General features: G+C 41.1%; 2 protein-coding genes across 6 annotated transcripts in view; one reads left to right on the top strand and one right to left on the bottom strand.

Moving 5' to 3' along the window:
* Nucleotides 1-47: 47 nt before the first annotated feature.
* Nucleotides 48-13,242, bottom strand: PCID2 (PCI domain containing 2). Of its 4 annotated transcripts, none has more exons than XM_088051377.1 (14): nt 12,485-13,241; nt 10,907-10,996; nt 10,253-10,326; nt 9,502-9,569; nt 8,965-9,004; nt 8,411-8,465; nt 6,681-6,784; nt 5,951-6,026; nt 5,696-5,837; nt 4,565-4,665; nt 2,473-2,546; nt 2,185-2,310; nt 1,852-1,975; nt 48-899 (listed from the first exon to the last, which is right to left on the bottom strand). In XM_088051377.1, the coding sequence occupies exons 1-14, from the start codon at nt 12,518-12,520 to the stop codon at nt 807-809; spliced, it is 1,203 nt and encodes a 400-aa protein (XP_087907503.1). In that variant the 5' UTR covers nt 12,521-13,241; the 3' UTR covers nt 48-806. The 4 variants fall into 4 exon arrangements, with proteins under 4 accessions (XP_087907503.1, XP_087907504.1, XP_087907506.1 ...); XM_088051379.1 differs by lacking the exon at nt 12,485-13,241 and adding an exon at nt 12,259-12,464 and having other exon boundaries at nt 50-899; XM_088051378.1 differs by lacking the exon at nt 10,907-10,996 and having other exon boundaries at nt 12,485-13,242.
* A 303-nt stretch (nt 13,243-13,545) lies between these two features.
* The window catches only part of CUL4A (cullin 4A), a 34,101-nt gene continuing 33,846 nt past the window's right edge, over nt 13,546-13,800 (top strand). Inside the window, exon 1 of one of the 2 annotated variants that reach the window (XM_005516588.3) lies at nt 13,546-13,779. In XM_005516588.3, the coding sequence (XP_005516645.1) occupies nt 13,614-13,779 (166 nt within the window). In that variant the 5' untranslated portion in view covers nt 13,546-13,613. The remainder of the gene's footprint in view (nt 13,780-13,800) is intronic. The other variant, XM_088051375.1, reaches the window with a different exon arrangement.

Genomic DNA, 13,800 nt, shown 5'->3' on the forward strand with positions numbered 1-13,800 from the left:
AATAGTATTTATTTTAAAAGTAGTTTCAAAACCCCAAAACTACGATCTTATCAATCTGGATGAAGTTATATTGTACCACCCCCAAACAAACAAACCAGCCCCCAGGGTAGTAACATTTAAAATACTGGATCCAGTGGTAGTGTTTTCCCCAGAAGCAAAGTAAAACAGAGTATGGATAATTTAGCTACATGAGTTCATCATATGTTCATCATAAAAAAAATTAAACAAAATATTACCAGAATTTTAAAAAATCCCAAAGCCATCAATGGGCACTTAGCACATTTACTCAACAGCATAACTGACACAGTAAAGTTTTTGGTGTCAAACACTTCTCTACTTTTTAGAGACAGTTTGAAGAGAATATTTAATACCAGCAAAATTATTGAGACTTAAAAAGAACTGGAAACCATGTAAGAAAACATTACTTCCACTCTGAAGAATGGGTTAACACAAGTAACAAAGGCTGATACTTCTCTCTGAAGAATAAACACAGAAATAGTAACATGAAGTACTTTATAAAAGCTTTTAAGTAGTTCAGAAGGAATTTGGAATGCTTTGCTTTATGAAATACTCTGAATGATCTAGAAAGCCTGTGGAAATGACCATTTAAAAGTCAGCACTTCATTTCAATGCACTTTGTAACACTGGCAGCCTTGGCCATTCTGGGAAAGAAGCCACAAACAGTTCCTGATATTTCAGTCCTGGACAAGAACCAGGCCATTTACAGTGTTCTTGGGGTCACTGGGAGCAGTTCCACTGGGCAAGCCGAGCATCTGAAGAGTACTTGCATGGCTAAGATGCAATACTCAACAACACACTGTTGACAGTGGAGGAAATGGGTTCTGCTTGCTGACCACAAGCTTCTGATGCTGATGGGATATGTAGCCTTTAATGTGACCCTGGCAGAAGGAAAAAAAGGCAGTGTTAGTACTTAGAGCTGGTAAAACAATCCCTACAACCCAAGCAAACACCTACAAACTAACCACAGCAAAGCTGTGTGTGCTCACTCACTACTGCCCTACTGTACTTAAATATCCATGAGGGTCCAGTTTATGTAAGTGGGTCACCTTGGAGAGTAAGCAGAAAGTTGGAGCCACCACCCTGTTTGTGTACTAAGGGTGCTGTTAGACTGAGAGCCTCTTGCCAGGGCCCCCTACGGGTCTGCTTACACTGCCTCGAAGGGACAGAGCTCTACAGAAGTGTTTCTAGATTCACTCTTGTTCACTTTAAAATGAGGATTTTAACCAATTAGTATTCCATACCTAATAAAGTAAATGATATAGTACTTCCTTTTCAGACAGTGCTGTAACAGTGAAAGAAATCTCCTAGTTACCTAGACCACATCAAATGTTTCAGAAACAGAAAAGTGGTTAATTTTCTTGCTGACACTACAATGATGCTTCAAAACCTCAGATTGAATATAAATATTTAGATTTCATTTAGAGTAAGAGACAAAATGTGGAACAGAACCAAAGAAATCTGGCTCTATTGTTTTCTAATTTGAGAAGACCAAGAGTCTCCTACTTCAAATACTGAACAAATCTTTTTGGTGCCACTTGAGAGGTTTGTATTTTTAAATCAATATTTCTGCATATATAGAAATGTCAGTATTGAATTTGTAATGTGAAATTCAACTTCAGTTTTAACTGATTCCTGCAAAAAAAGGCAGGAACAAGAAGAAGTCTTCAGGGCAAAAGAAAACATTTCACTTTGAGCACAAGTCCCAAAAAAAAACCACAAGAAAACTTGGGATTACTGATGTGCTTTTTGTCACAAACTGTTATTCTCCATCTAATATTTTTTCACTTTTGGAAGTCTGGAAGTACCAGAAAATGAGTGGCCAGCACTTACCAAATATATAAGGTTAGCTAAAATACACTGGACTTCATCAATATCAACATCATCTACTTGCATAAACTTCAGAGCAATCAGAAAAGCATCTAGAGAGAGCTGATGAGTTTTGAGTAGTAAATATCTGAAAGAAACAACACAAAAATGTGTTTTTGAGAAATAATCACTTAAAAATGCTGTTTCTTAGAAAAATGGCCTTTCTACAATAAATTCACCTTAACAGGAAGTCAGCTCCCTCAGAGAAAACTAAGGAGCATATACAATTCTACCCCAGTCCCAGGTGAAGCCGTATTAAATCTGCTTTTGCAAAAATGTAGGTTTTGTTATGCTTACACTTTCTTGAAGAGATTCCTGTATGTGATGATTTTCAGCTTCTCAAGGATAAGAAAGATTCCACATCGAATAAAAAAGGTCTCATGCTTTGTCAGAGCATCATTCAGTAGAAGAAGATTTCCTTCACTGCAAGGATAAAAAAATGAAAAAGTGAGAAGGTCTCACCCCTATGAGAAAAGAAACTATGACTTGGTAGGAACATAACCTCCCCTGCCTTCCTCAATCACCCCAAAGAAACACTTTTTACTTAATACTTCTGAACACAAAGCAGAAAAACAAGCATCATACCTCACAGACTTTGTTACTTCAGCAAACTGCATAAGGTCATACTTTTTTAAGAGCTGAACTGTTGGCATATGGCCCTGAAAAATAAATGGTGTCCAAGTTTTCCAGGGTAAAGTCAAATGAGTTTTAAATAGAATCTAGTAAGCTATTAAAAAAACCCACTTGAAAAGAGAGAAAAGAGGAATGTTTAACCACTTTTTTTTTGGCTACAGAGTAAGAAGTGAACAGAAGTATTTGTAAGACAACCCTCTTCTCCCTCTCAAACACCTCATAGCACAACTCACAACAACTACTGATTTATCATGATTTAGGGACAATTAATGTTAGGGAACAACTACTGAACTTGTAGAATCAAGATTCTGTGACATGAGGCCTTGGCAGATTCAAATTTTATGTCACAACTGTATCATCTAATCTACAAACAGAAGAACTGCAGGAATCCCAAGGGAATACGAGCAATGCTTCAGCCTTGTTAAGCGCTATCTCAGTCTGTAACAGGCTTTTTCCTCCTCTATGGCTCCATGCAGAAATAAAAATGTTCTCACAAAAAAACAAACACCACCACCATACCCTCCCAAAAAAAAAGGCAGAGAAAGGTTAAATTTAAAGAAACAAAATTAATTATTATTGCTAAATCAGGTAAGACAACCATCTACAGAATCAAAAGAAGCTTTGTCTTTTATCCCCTGCATGGCACAGAGCAGAGTGCACACTGACTTGGTCAGACTTTAAATTTAGTTACATCATGCTATGCTGTTGCTAACTCCTTTCCTGGATGAAGGATTAGCTGAGAGCAGAACTGAGCTGCAGGTTTACTGAGAGCTGTTAGGAACAAAAAAACCAACACACAATGTTTGGGCTCTGATTTAAAAAAAGCAACTGTAAATACAATGACCTTTATCTAGTTTCTTTGATGCCTCTTACACACTAAAACTGCTTTAAAAAAGCATAGTAATTCTAGGCACTAAGAGACCGACCAGTTTAAGGCACCCAGTCAGGACTGGGACAAAGCTTTTAGGAAAACTGTTAATAAGTTTTCCTTTATCAACCTGACCAGTGACTGATCTGAAAACAACCACTAAGAAATTCAACAAAAAACACAAGGAAAACAGAAGCCAGTTACCATACCCACTATACTTCCCCTTTACCCACTTGACACAGCAAGGGACTGAAAGGCAGCACTGAACGGAAAAGGCAGAAAGGTCACAAACAGGTCAGGGGAAGGCGGAAAATGGCAACTCAATGAAGGCAGGTGATAACATTTTCCATAGGTAACTTTGGTAAAAGGGCCAGAAAAGTAAACTCTAAACTAATTCCTGTCCCCTCAGTTACAATGAATTAATACTCATCATAATCCACTAATTCAGGAATACACAAACGTTAGCACAGCACATGGGAAAGGACAGGAGCAAGAAACAGATGTGCTTAATTCTTTTAATAGAAATATGAAATGATCAAATAGTAAGTCTTCACTGATTTTTCGGAACCAAATGCTGTGACTCATGACCCTTCCAACATGCCTCAAATGGGAAAATGTACAAGTACAGATAAAAAAGCCAAAGACGGGCTGTAGCTGTGGCAAACCCTTCTCAACAGTCCTCAACCATCTGTTTGCACACCCTTCTTTCTTCCACCAGGTGAAAGAAGCAAACAAATTTGTTCTAGTGAATCCACACCTTCCCTGGCTTTTGTGTGAAGTTGATCAGCAGAGAGGCACTCTGCCACAAGACAGAAGTTACACTGTTGAGTGCTTCTCCAAAGAATTCAAATACACTTTTATTAAAGTAATAAGATGAGTGTGCACCCTTAGAAGGGGTAGGAGAAAGATAGGGGGAAAGGAGGCCTGGGTTGGTTTTGTTTGGGGGTGGGGTTTTCTTCTTTGGCTGTGTTATTTCCCCCCCACCTCCTTTCCTGTGTTGCTATAAATGACAACACTTTTTGCCCTCACATAACAAGGTGTGCATACGCTGCCTCTTACAGGGGTAAAACAGCCTCTGAATTCCACTAGGGGAAAACCAAGAAAATACTGACCATCAGTTTTATAATCTGCATGTGTACCCCCATCCCCTTATTTAGGAAAGTAGTATCTACTCACCAACAACATTTTTACTGGCAGCAAGTAGATCAAAATCATTCTTTTGTTCTTCTGGCTTGATCGGTGACAGTGCTCAAAGGCAAATGACAGATACTCTTCAGCTGCAAACACAAGTAACATGAATCAACCACAAAAATGGATTAAAGCTGTAACCCAAATTCTGTGTTCAATGCCCATCTCTAACTTGAACACATAATATTTGAAATTGTATATAAAAGAATCACACCACTTAAAATACATAAAGAAAAACTGGAGATTCACACAAAATATGAAGTATTACCAGAAAGGTAGGTTCTCCTTCAGAAAGTCAAAGAAAAGTTGCCAAGACCTTGATGTCAAACATTACAGCTATAAGTAATACAGGAATTTTAGTCTCATTTCAGTAGTATTATTGTGCTCCTATTACAGAAGCAGAGAATCTCAAGAAGCACTAATACACTCCATTTCCTAAATTCAGGTTAGGTTCTTCAAGAGATGAAAGCTGAATGCAATGCACACATGTCCTGAGCTGCAGAAACATGCCAGTGAGACCACACAGCACAAGAGCATGAAAATCTCTCAGCAGCTTCCACTGATAGAGAAAAAATGATAAGCCTGACAGACAGAACAGACTGTTTGGAGTAAGAGAACCAGCTCCAGAACAGATGTCAGTCAGGGGCTTCAGTTAGTGATGAAGCCGAACACCTTAGCTCTGGAAGCATTTCTGCTAGTGAAATCTATTAGAAATCTAGGAAATGTAGTTTGTACATCTTCCAAAGTCAATGGATCAAGAAACTAATTCTACACTACAGTTTGCTGAAGATTTCCTACATGGCACACAGCAACTTGAAGATTCGAAGGCTCCTCTGTTAAACTTTTACAAACCTATTCTTTTGGATGCTCACACATTTTGTAATGCACACACATTATGCGTAAGACTGCAAGAAACTTCACTGACACATATATTTTAAAGCTGGGCATATGCTACAATTAGAAGTGTCATGTAATCTCATCTCTTTCAAGTCAGCCTGTGAGCCTCGGACCTTTCAGCATGACTTTTCCTTTGATCAATGCAATTTTGAGTCACACACACACACAACTTCAGCAAGATTTCATGCCAAGTAGCAAACATGTCTTACTGGCACACATTACCTTGCTTAAAGTCACTGTCAAACATGGCCTTGCGTCCAACATAGTATTTGTATGTAACTCTCTGTGCCATACTATACTCATCCTTCAGATTTGAGCTGTCAATTGCTCTAATTAAGGGCTTACAGAGATGGAGCTTGTTGATCTGTTAAAAAAAATACCATTTAATCAGAGTGTAGATAGATGGTATATAAAAACAGGGTGGGTTTGACTTAGAGTATGAAATACAGAACACAGCTTACCAGATTTGAACCCTACCTTAAAATAAATTTTAAACAGCTGATTCACAAGAAACAACATGCCCCACTTTTTTGAGTCTTCGATGCCTGCTCGACTGTCATAAGGAAAAAGAAAAAAACCTGCTAGTACTGAACATTGTAAAAAAGTAATAACTTTGTCCTCACAGTAAATTCATTCCATAGATATCCTCTCCACATCATTTTTAGGGTAAACACAGGTGTAGCTCTGCTATACATTTTCTCAACATAATGGAAAGATTTCATGCATAATAATATTCACCTGCATCAGGGTCCTCACTCCAGTCTGCAGATAACATACACAAGCACAGCAGTGGCTTATAATACATGAGGTGAAAGAAAGACCCGGAAAAAAACATTTTTTCCACTTCAGAAGTGTTAAAATTGCTAACACTAGAAACCAGAGTCACCTCTTTTCCATCTAATTAATTCTGATGGAGCAAACTTCACAACTAACAGGGCACAGAAGCATTAATCATCTTTCCTGAGAGACAGAGACATAATCAGTCCCTCCCAACAATACCTGCTGGGAATGCTACACCTGAAGTGAGGGCTCTCCCTCTGTAGTTAATAGTCAAGAGAGAACAGCCTATAAACAAAAGGAGACAAGCCTCAGAAGTGTTCATTCTAAGACCCATATATGGTCTAAATAAGTGGGAAAATCTAAAGCAAAGTTCATTAAGGTCTTAGTAATCTACTAGCGAAAGTTCAACAGAGGGTCTTTCACTTACGTGTCACTGGCACAGACTCGGAAGCAGCCCATCAGCAGTTCTGCTGCTTTTTCCAACATGTCACCAACTTTGCTTTTCCCTTTCTTCACAAGCTGTTGATCTGCCTAGCATTACACAGCAAGAAACAATAAGCAATTGTACATCATGGTTCACTGGCTGCAAAGTTTAATTCTTTAATACAGCATTTTATGAAGTATTATAGAAAGAGATCTCTCATGGCTGCTATCTCCCAAATCTAGAAGACAGTCAAGCTCACAGAACAAAAGAAAATACTCAGAGAGGCTCCTGGACATGTACCGAGTCCAATGTAGAGAAGGACAATCCTTGGAAAATAGCACTGATCACTATTACCTTTAGCATCACTCAGCCTAATGCATGTCTCAGAAACCTAAATTCAGGTTTAACACCTGAATTGGAGCATTAACACTTCAACTCAAGTGTATGAAGACCAAGAGCCTGGAAAAAATTATGGAGTTTGAGTCTTAGAATTTATAATTCAGTTTCTCTCCACAGCCACAAAGACTAGATTTTATTTCTAAACCATATCCAACAGTTTCCAGTAGCAACACACACTGCTGGGACCTGAGACTTCCAGAAGACAGATAAAACATACATGACTGCAGCAAGAGGAAAAAACAAAAAGTTCAGCTATCAACATATGGGAAAGATCCACACACTGACTAATGCAGAACTTCAACAGAAAAAACATAGCAAGCAGGTATTTATTACATGCTTTCCATAAAGTTTTATTACAGCGTTTGCATTCTCACTAGCTGAAACATAAATAAAATAAATGGAAATGCATCCTGCTGCAGAAGTCTTCTCTGAAACCAAATCCTCTGAATACATTAAGGTTAGAAGACAGAGTTCAAACACTTCCAGCATGACTGATTCAACACTTCCTTACGCATCTCAGAGACAGGGATTTTGCTCATTCAAACTGAGAACTGAGACTTGCTGCAGAGCAATCACACACATGAAAAATACTCCCTATGCAAGCATTCCACATGTGTGGTTTTGTGGGTAAGTGGGCACAAGAGAGTGATGAGAGGATGAACACTGAAAATACTGGATATTGTCAAACCCTAACCTAACTTGAACTCTAGCTTCAGCTCTTCAGGTAAAGTGACTAGGAACAAAATCACAAATCTGCCACTTACCTCAGCCTAGAAGTTCTCAAACAGATCCCTACACAAGCTACTTCAATTCACCAGACTGGGAAAAATAATGTAAATTTGGGCATTATTTGCACGTCAGCATTTGTATGGGTCCACCAAGGGCTCCAAAGAGCATCAGAAGTGGTGCACACGTCTGGAAAAGGGGAGCAGAAAGTTCCCCCTTCAGATCTGGTGAATGGTTAGATCAGCCTCGTTGTCTGTGATAACTCCAATTTCCACCAAAACCCAGAGATAATATGAAAATAGTGACTTATACCATGTGCTACTCAATAAAGAAAATATTTATCCCTTCATAAGTTCTAAGCAACTGCTGGGAGTTGCATTCAGATCCTCAGAACCCCTCTAGTTCCATCTGCAAATAGGAGGTGGACAGACTGAGCAACCTCATTTCTCAATAGGACTGGATGAATTTAGTGTGTCAACAAAACCATAAACAATGAGTTAAAGAGAACTGAGCAAAATTAGACTGTGTAATAAACTCTATAAAAATATTTTTACTGTGGAAATACCAAACAGATAAAAGTAATGAGGTTGTTAATCAGATGTACTTACATTGTTAGCAAAAATTCGAAGATCAAGGGCTACAGAATACATAATAGGTAAGGCCCTGGGAAAAAAAAAAAATCATAGTATACTTAGAAGATGCAAATCAAGCAATAAGTATGACATGAGAAACAAGCATTTTTTTTTTGTTAGTTGGTTATACAATTTAAAAACTTAAAAAGTTGGTCATATATTCAATCTTTAAATGAAGAAGGATGCACTTCTTAAAAGGACAGTTCTTCAAGATCTCAGGATTTCAGAAATCCTACACTACAATAATTATTTCTAATGTCTTTTTTACTGTGGCTTTAACAAAATTCCACTTCTCTTTGAACAAATCCTTCATATATATACATATGGACCATTCCACATAATTAAGCTCAAATGTTTAGTTTTCACACTTTGGACATGAAAACTCCACCAAGCAACAAAGCCAATTAGGCTTGAATTTTAGCATCACTGGGGATAAATAAAACTATAAGTATAATTTTAGTTTGACTACAATGGTATTATACTATAAAAAGACGAGTCTATTTTCTAGTAGCTTTCTACCATGCACTCACCAATTTTCTTCTTTATGTGCCTGAAACGCTCGCAGGAAAGATGTATTATATTGAGGGAAATTTAAAATGCCATGAAATGAAGCACAGATTTGAGAAACAGCTGTTCAGTGGTACAGCTTTCTTTCATGAAAAACTAAAAATCAAAACACCATCAAGAAGCTGAGGAGCCGAGTTGCAGTATGGAAGAACATGAGCATAGCCATGCACTCCTTTGAGTGGCAGCAGCAGTAAGAAACACTGGCCAGAGATAAGAGAGAAGCTTCTTTATCATTATCTTCCCCTCTAGCCAAGTACAAACTGCAAGGTATTATAATGATTTGAGACTCTCCTATATTCTAGAAATTAATATTCTATTTTAGACCCAAGTAGAAAATTCCTTCTTAGCCCTTTAGAAAGCTGGAAGAATGTATGTGCTTGGAAACATAAACAACTGAAGTGTATTGGGAAGCAGACCGCATTCTAATAGATTTTTAAAAATCATACTTATTCAACAAAAGGTTAATCTGAAAGCAATATGCAAGATTTATGGAAAAGGATATTGGACAATAACTGTTTGGCATTTGTATGCTTCTACGAAGTCGTGGTTTGCAACAGCGTAAGTACACCTGCCAAAGAAAAGGTGCATTAGTGCATCAGAAAATATACATAAATGACATATTTATTTTTGTGTCCTACCAGGCATGAAGTTTTACAGTTTATTTAAGGCACAAAGAAATAGAAGTATTCCTTAAAATTGGCACAAGTATTTTAATAGAGCAGTAAGTTTGATAATTGTAGAAAACAAATCCTAGAGATGAATAGGTATTTGTTTTATATAAGCTAACACTTATTGAAACTGTCACCAAGATTAGATTTTAAAAATGCATAACTGTTGAAAGAGACTAGATGCAGAAAATTATTAAGTAAAAGCCTCACAGAATTAGATACTAAGCTCTCTTAAGTGTACTTTTATGATTAAAATTCCCTTTTAAAATTTTTTATTTCCATTACTTATTTCACTCTAAATTCTGGTGCAGCTAGTAGGCAAAACAAGGTAAACAGCAAGCACTGACACCAAAGCTGTGTCAATGGCCACACACAGATGACATCCAGGTACATAGAGCAAACTTTATGCGGAGAGGAGAAAGGAAGTCTTTATTTCCTGCAATTCTAGCATTATTTATAAAAGTAATAAATACCAAGTTTTCAGGTGTAAGCCCTTTAAAACAGGCAAGTAAGCTTAAGGATATCCTTCCCCATCCCTGCTGTACACCTCACAAATTACTTTACATTACAGGTCTATCTTTACCTTAGGTGGGCTGCAAACATTTCATCATATGGAGATTCCAAAACTTGTTGACACTTCTCCTCTGGAGATGGAAGCTAAGTGTAGAATAAATCAATAAAACATTAAAGGAACATCCAATGCACCAGAAACATCATGTGCATATTTTGTCATGGCAGTTCTCACAGAATTGCTGGGGTTGGAAGGGACCTCTGGAGATATCTAGTATGCATCTACCAGAACTTTAAATTACACTAACAATCATATCCAGAGAAATTAATTGCTAGTGTGCATTCTGTCTCCAGAACCTGAACAGAGCTAGCCCTAAGTAAAAGCATCAAAACACACAAACACCAGGTCCCTACTACCCACTGCTTTTTCCTCTGTAGCACCTTCCACTGTGCTATGCTAATAACCAATGCAGACCTGGTCAGACAGGATATTCAAAACCGTATCTATCCAGAAAACAATTCAGAGTGGACCACAAAGAGCTAACTGGAAAACAAAACTTTTACATAGTATCCTTGTAAGAAAAGGGAAGCAAATCTACAAGGGGATCCTATCTCAGCCTGTGAAACAGATTTCTGAGGTTTCTCTCCCATGGAAAGGAACCCACATATAGAGCTAGGAAAACTGAAAGTACTGAAAGTACTGAAAGGTCAAAAAACAGATCCTCACCTGCAGCCTTGGGTTTGCAACATGTGGATGTTTAAATGACACTAATTCTGCACAAAACGTACCATCTCTGGTCTCAATGGCTTCTTGTACCTACCAAAGTAAACAATCACATAGCAGAATAAAATCCAGCAACAGGCACACAACATATTTACACAACTACAGAAGCCACCACCTAGTCACCACTGCTCGTACATAGTAATATCAAACCAAATGTGAGTTTTTAAAGGCTTAAAAATGAATAAATATTTTTTTATTTCCAATACACCTGTTGCTCAAAAAGGTCTCAGGGAGAAGGTAGAGAGAACATCATTGTGTATTTTTCCTTATTTGTTGGATGCAAGCGTACCCTGTACATGGGTTTAGCATTGTAAAACAGCAGTTGAGAGCCAGATTTGGTTATGCTTTTTAAAATTCCAGTTGGACTTACAGGCATCAAACACAGATGCAAAGGCGTGATCTTTAAGAAATGCTTTAAAATGACAACAGGCAGATTTAACATGTAGATATCATTCCAAATGCAATGCCTGATATTAGACTGATATTTTATCTATATCAAATGCTTTTGAAACCTGCTAAGACTGAAAATGTTATATTATGTAGAAGAATGGTTTAATTCTGCTTCCTGCTAAAGATGCTCCTTGTAAAAAATAGTCTGCTTGGACAGGTTATTGTGACATCAAGATGGAAATTTCTTCAGTTAAGGAAGTAGCTTTAGGCATTACTTCTCAAGAGCTCCCTTCCCACTGCTTGTGCTTTGTCGTATTTTTGTGTCCCAATGTGAAACAAAATATTTTTTTGATGTATGGAAAGCTCATACCAAATGGGAAAAAATCTCATAGACTAAAATAGCAACGAAAGAGGGAAAATCAACTGTTTAAACTCTTTCAGAAATTTGTGTTTAGCTTTTATTTAAGGAAAAAGAAGAGATAATTTTATGTTTGCTGGACAGTTTTCCATATTGAATGTTCTTCAATGAAGTGCCAACCGAAAATTGTGGACTTCTCAGAGCAGACCACTGTCCTGGGAGATCTCAGATGCTCCATTTCTGGAGAATAAAACCCAAACAATTATTTTTTTTGTGCCTTAACGAATTGCAGATGAAGATAGACGGCAACAGTGATGAGAATACGATAGTCCAGCAAGAACCATGCAGAATGGATACACAAAAAGCTTGTCACTGACAGCTCCGTCCAGCTGGAATCCCTGCGGCTCTGCTACCTCTCCATCCTGCATTTCAGCAGTGTGTCCGCACTTCTGTGCGCCTCAGATCCCTGCATCCCTCCAATCCCTGAGCTGCACTTGCTCCTGGACACACACACAACCCTCCGTGGCGGTTCTTAAAAACAAATTACCTCAGAAACCTCCACGCTTTGCAGCCATTCCAGGTGTACATGCTTGGCACTCACACGGCGTGTGCTTCAGGCACACTGAAGAAATAGATTTCCCCACCACATCACTCATCCTACGTTGATTTATTCTTAGCCAAGGCAGCATATTTACAACGAACAGGAACGCTCGCGCATACTCAAACAGGGCCCACAGACCAATTGTAAAAAATCAATAAAAAATCTTGCTTACTTGCTGCAAGTACTGATTTATGGTGATGTGCGCCATGAAGGGCTAAGGGGATGAGGCGGGATCCCCACACCCTTGGCACCCTCCGAGCCCCGGAACTCCCGGAACTCCCTCCGCGTTTCCGGATCCCGGCACGTCCGAGGGGGGGGGCGGGGACAGCCCGAGAGTCACGTGACGGCCCCCGGCGGCCGCTGCCCCGCCTACCGCGGGTTCGGGGCGTGGCTTCACTCGGACAGCCAATAGGGATGAGCGGTGGGCGGGGCAGAGGGCGCGCGTCAGCGGTGAGCCGCGTGCGCTGGGACGCACCGCGCGTCCCTGGCTGGCGGTGCGTTGACTCCTGTCGCTGTTCCAATTGTCGCTGTCACCCCTGCTGCCCCTTGTACCCTTGGCTTGTGCAGGAGGCAGATGGTGGCTTCCACGTGGCAGGACCCCAGTACCGGGATAGCCCAGTTAATTCCCCGGGAGAGCGATGGAGACTCCCCTCCCTCCTCGCTAACTTGCGCTGCGCGCGGGGAGCGCTGGAGAGGGGGGTCTCGGTGAACTTGGGTCGAAAAAGTTGACTCGAGCTCATAAACTCCCGAGCAGGCTGACTCCTAAAGGCACTGCCGCCAGGGAAATGTGTGAGACAAGGATGCGCTCCGTGCTCCTGCAGGCTGGGCTCGGTTGGGTTTGGGGTGTGCCGGTGAGCACGGCGCGGGCGGCCTCTCGGGCTGGTTGTGGGCGGGAAGCGCGGCTGCTCCTTAGCTTTCGTTCCGGCCGCCCTTCGGCGGGTACCAGCAAAGAGAGCCAGGGCAGGCGGGGGACACCGAGGGGCTGCTGCCACCCGCGGGAGGCTGCCCCGGCCCGGGAGCCATCTTGTGAGCGGGGCTGGCGCTGCCCGAGCGCCGCGGGCCGCCCGGGCTCCGGAGCTGACTCGAACCCGGAGCCGGCACCCGAGGCGGCGGGCGGAGGCGGGCGGGCGGCTATCGGAGCCCCCCGCCCCGGCGGCACTTGGCAGCCGCCCGCGGGCAGTGGGGGAGGGCGGCTGGGTGGTGGCGGAGGAGGAGGAGGGGAGCGGAGGCGGGGACCAGCCGGGCCCGGCCCGGCCCAGCCCAGCGCGTTGCCCCGGCCGGACACGGCGCCCGGGGCGGAGATGGCGGACGAGCCGCAGAAGAAGCCGCACTTGTCGGCCTTGGTGGGACACACGAACGGGCTCACCAAGCCCGTCTCGCTGGCCGCCACCGGCACCCGCTCCACGGGAGGAGGAGGCGGAGGCGCGACCGCCTCCTCCAAGAAACTCGTGATCAAGAACTTCAGAGGTGGGTACGGGGCAGGCCGGG

Source organism: Pseudopodoces humilis, chromosome 2 (assembly GCF_049639895.1).
Source record: "Pseudopodoces humilis isolate 2021_Gansu_Grassland_sample_001 chromosome 2, ASM4963989v1, whole genome shotgun sequence".
Classification (NCBI taxonomy): Eukaryota; Metazoa; Chordata; class Aves; order Passeriformes; family Paridae; genus Pseudopodoces; species Pseudopodoces humilis.

Coding starts and splice junctions, on each gene's coding strand:
- PCID2 (XM_088051377.1), bottom strand. CDS start 12,520: ATGGCGCACATCACCATAAATCAGTACTTGCAGCAA. Junction 10,997..12,484: donor TAAATCAGTACTTGCAGCAA/GTAAGCAAGATT, acceptor TTACTTTGGTAG/GTACAAGAAGCCATTGAGAC. Junction 10,327..10,906: donor TTGCAAACCCAAGGCTGCAG/GTGAGGATCTGT, acceptor TTCTACACTTAG/CTTCCATCTCCAGAGGAGAA.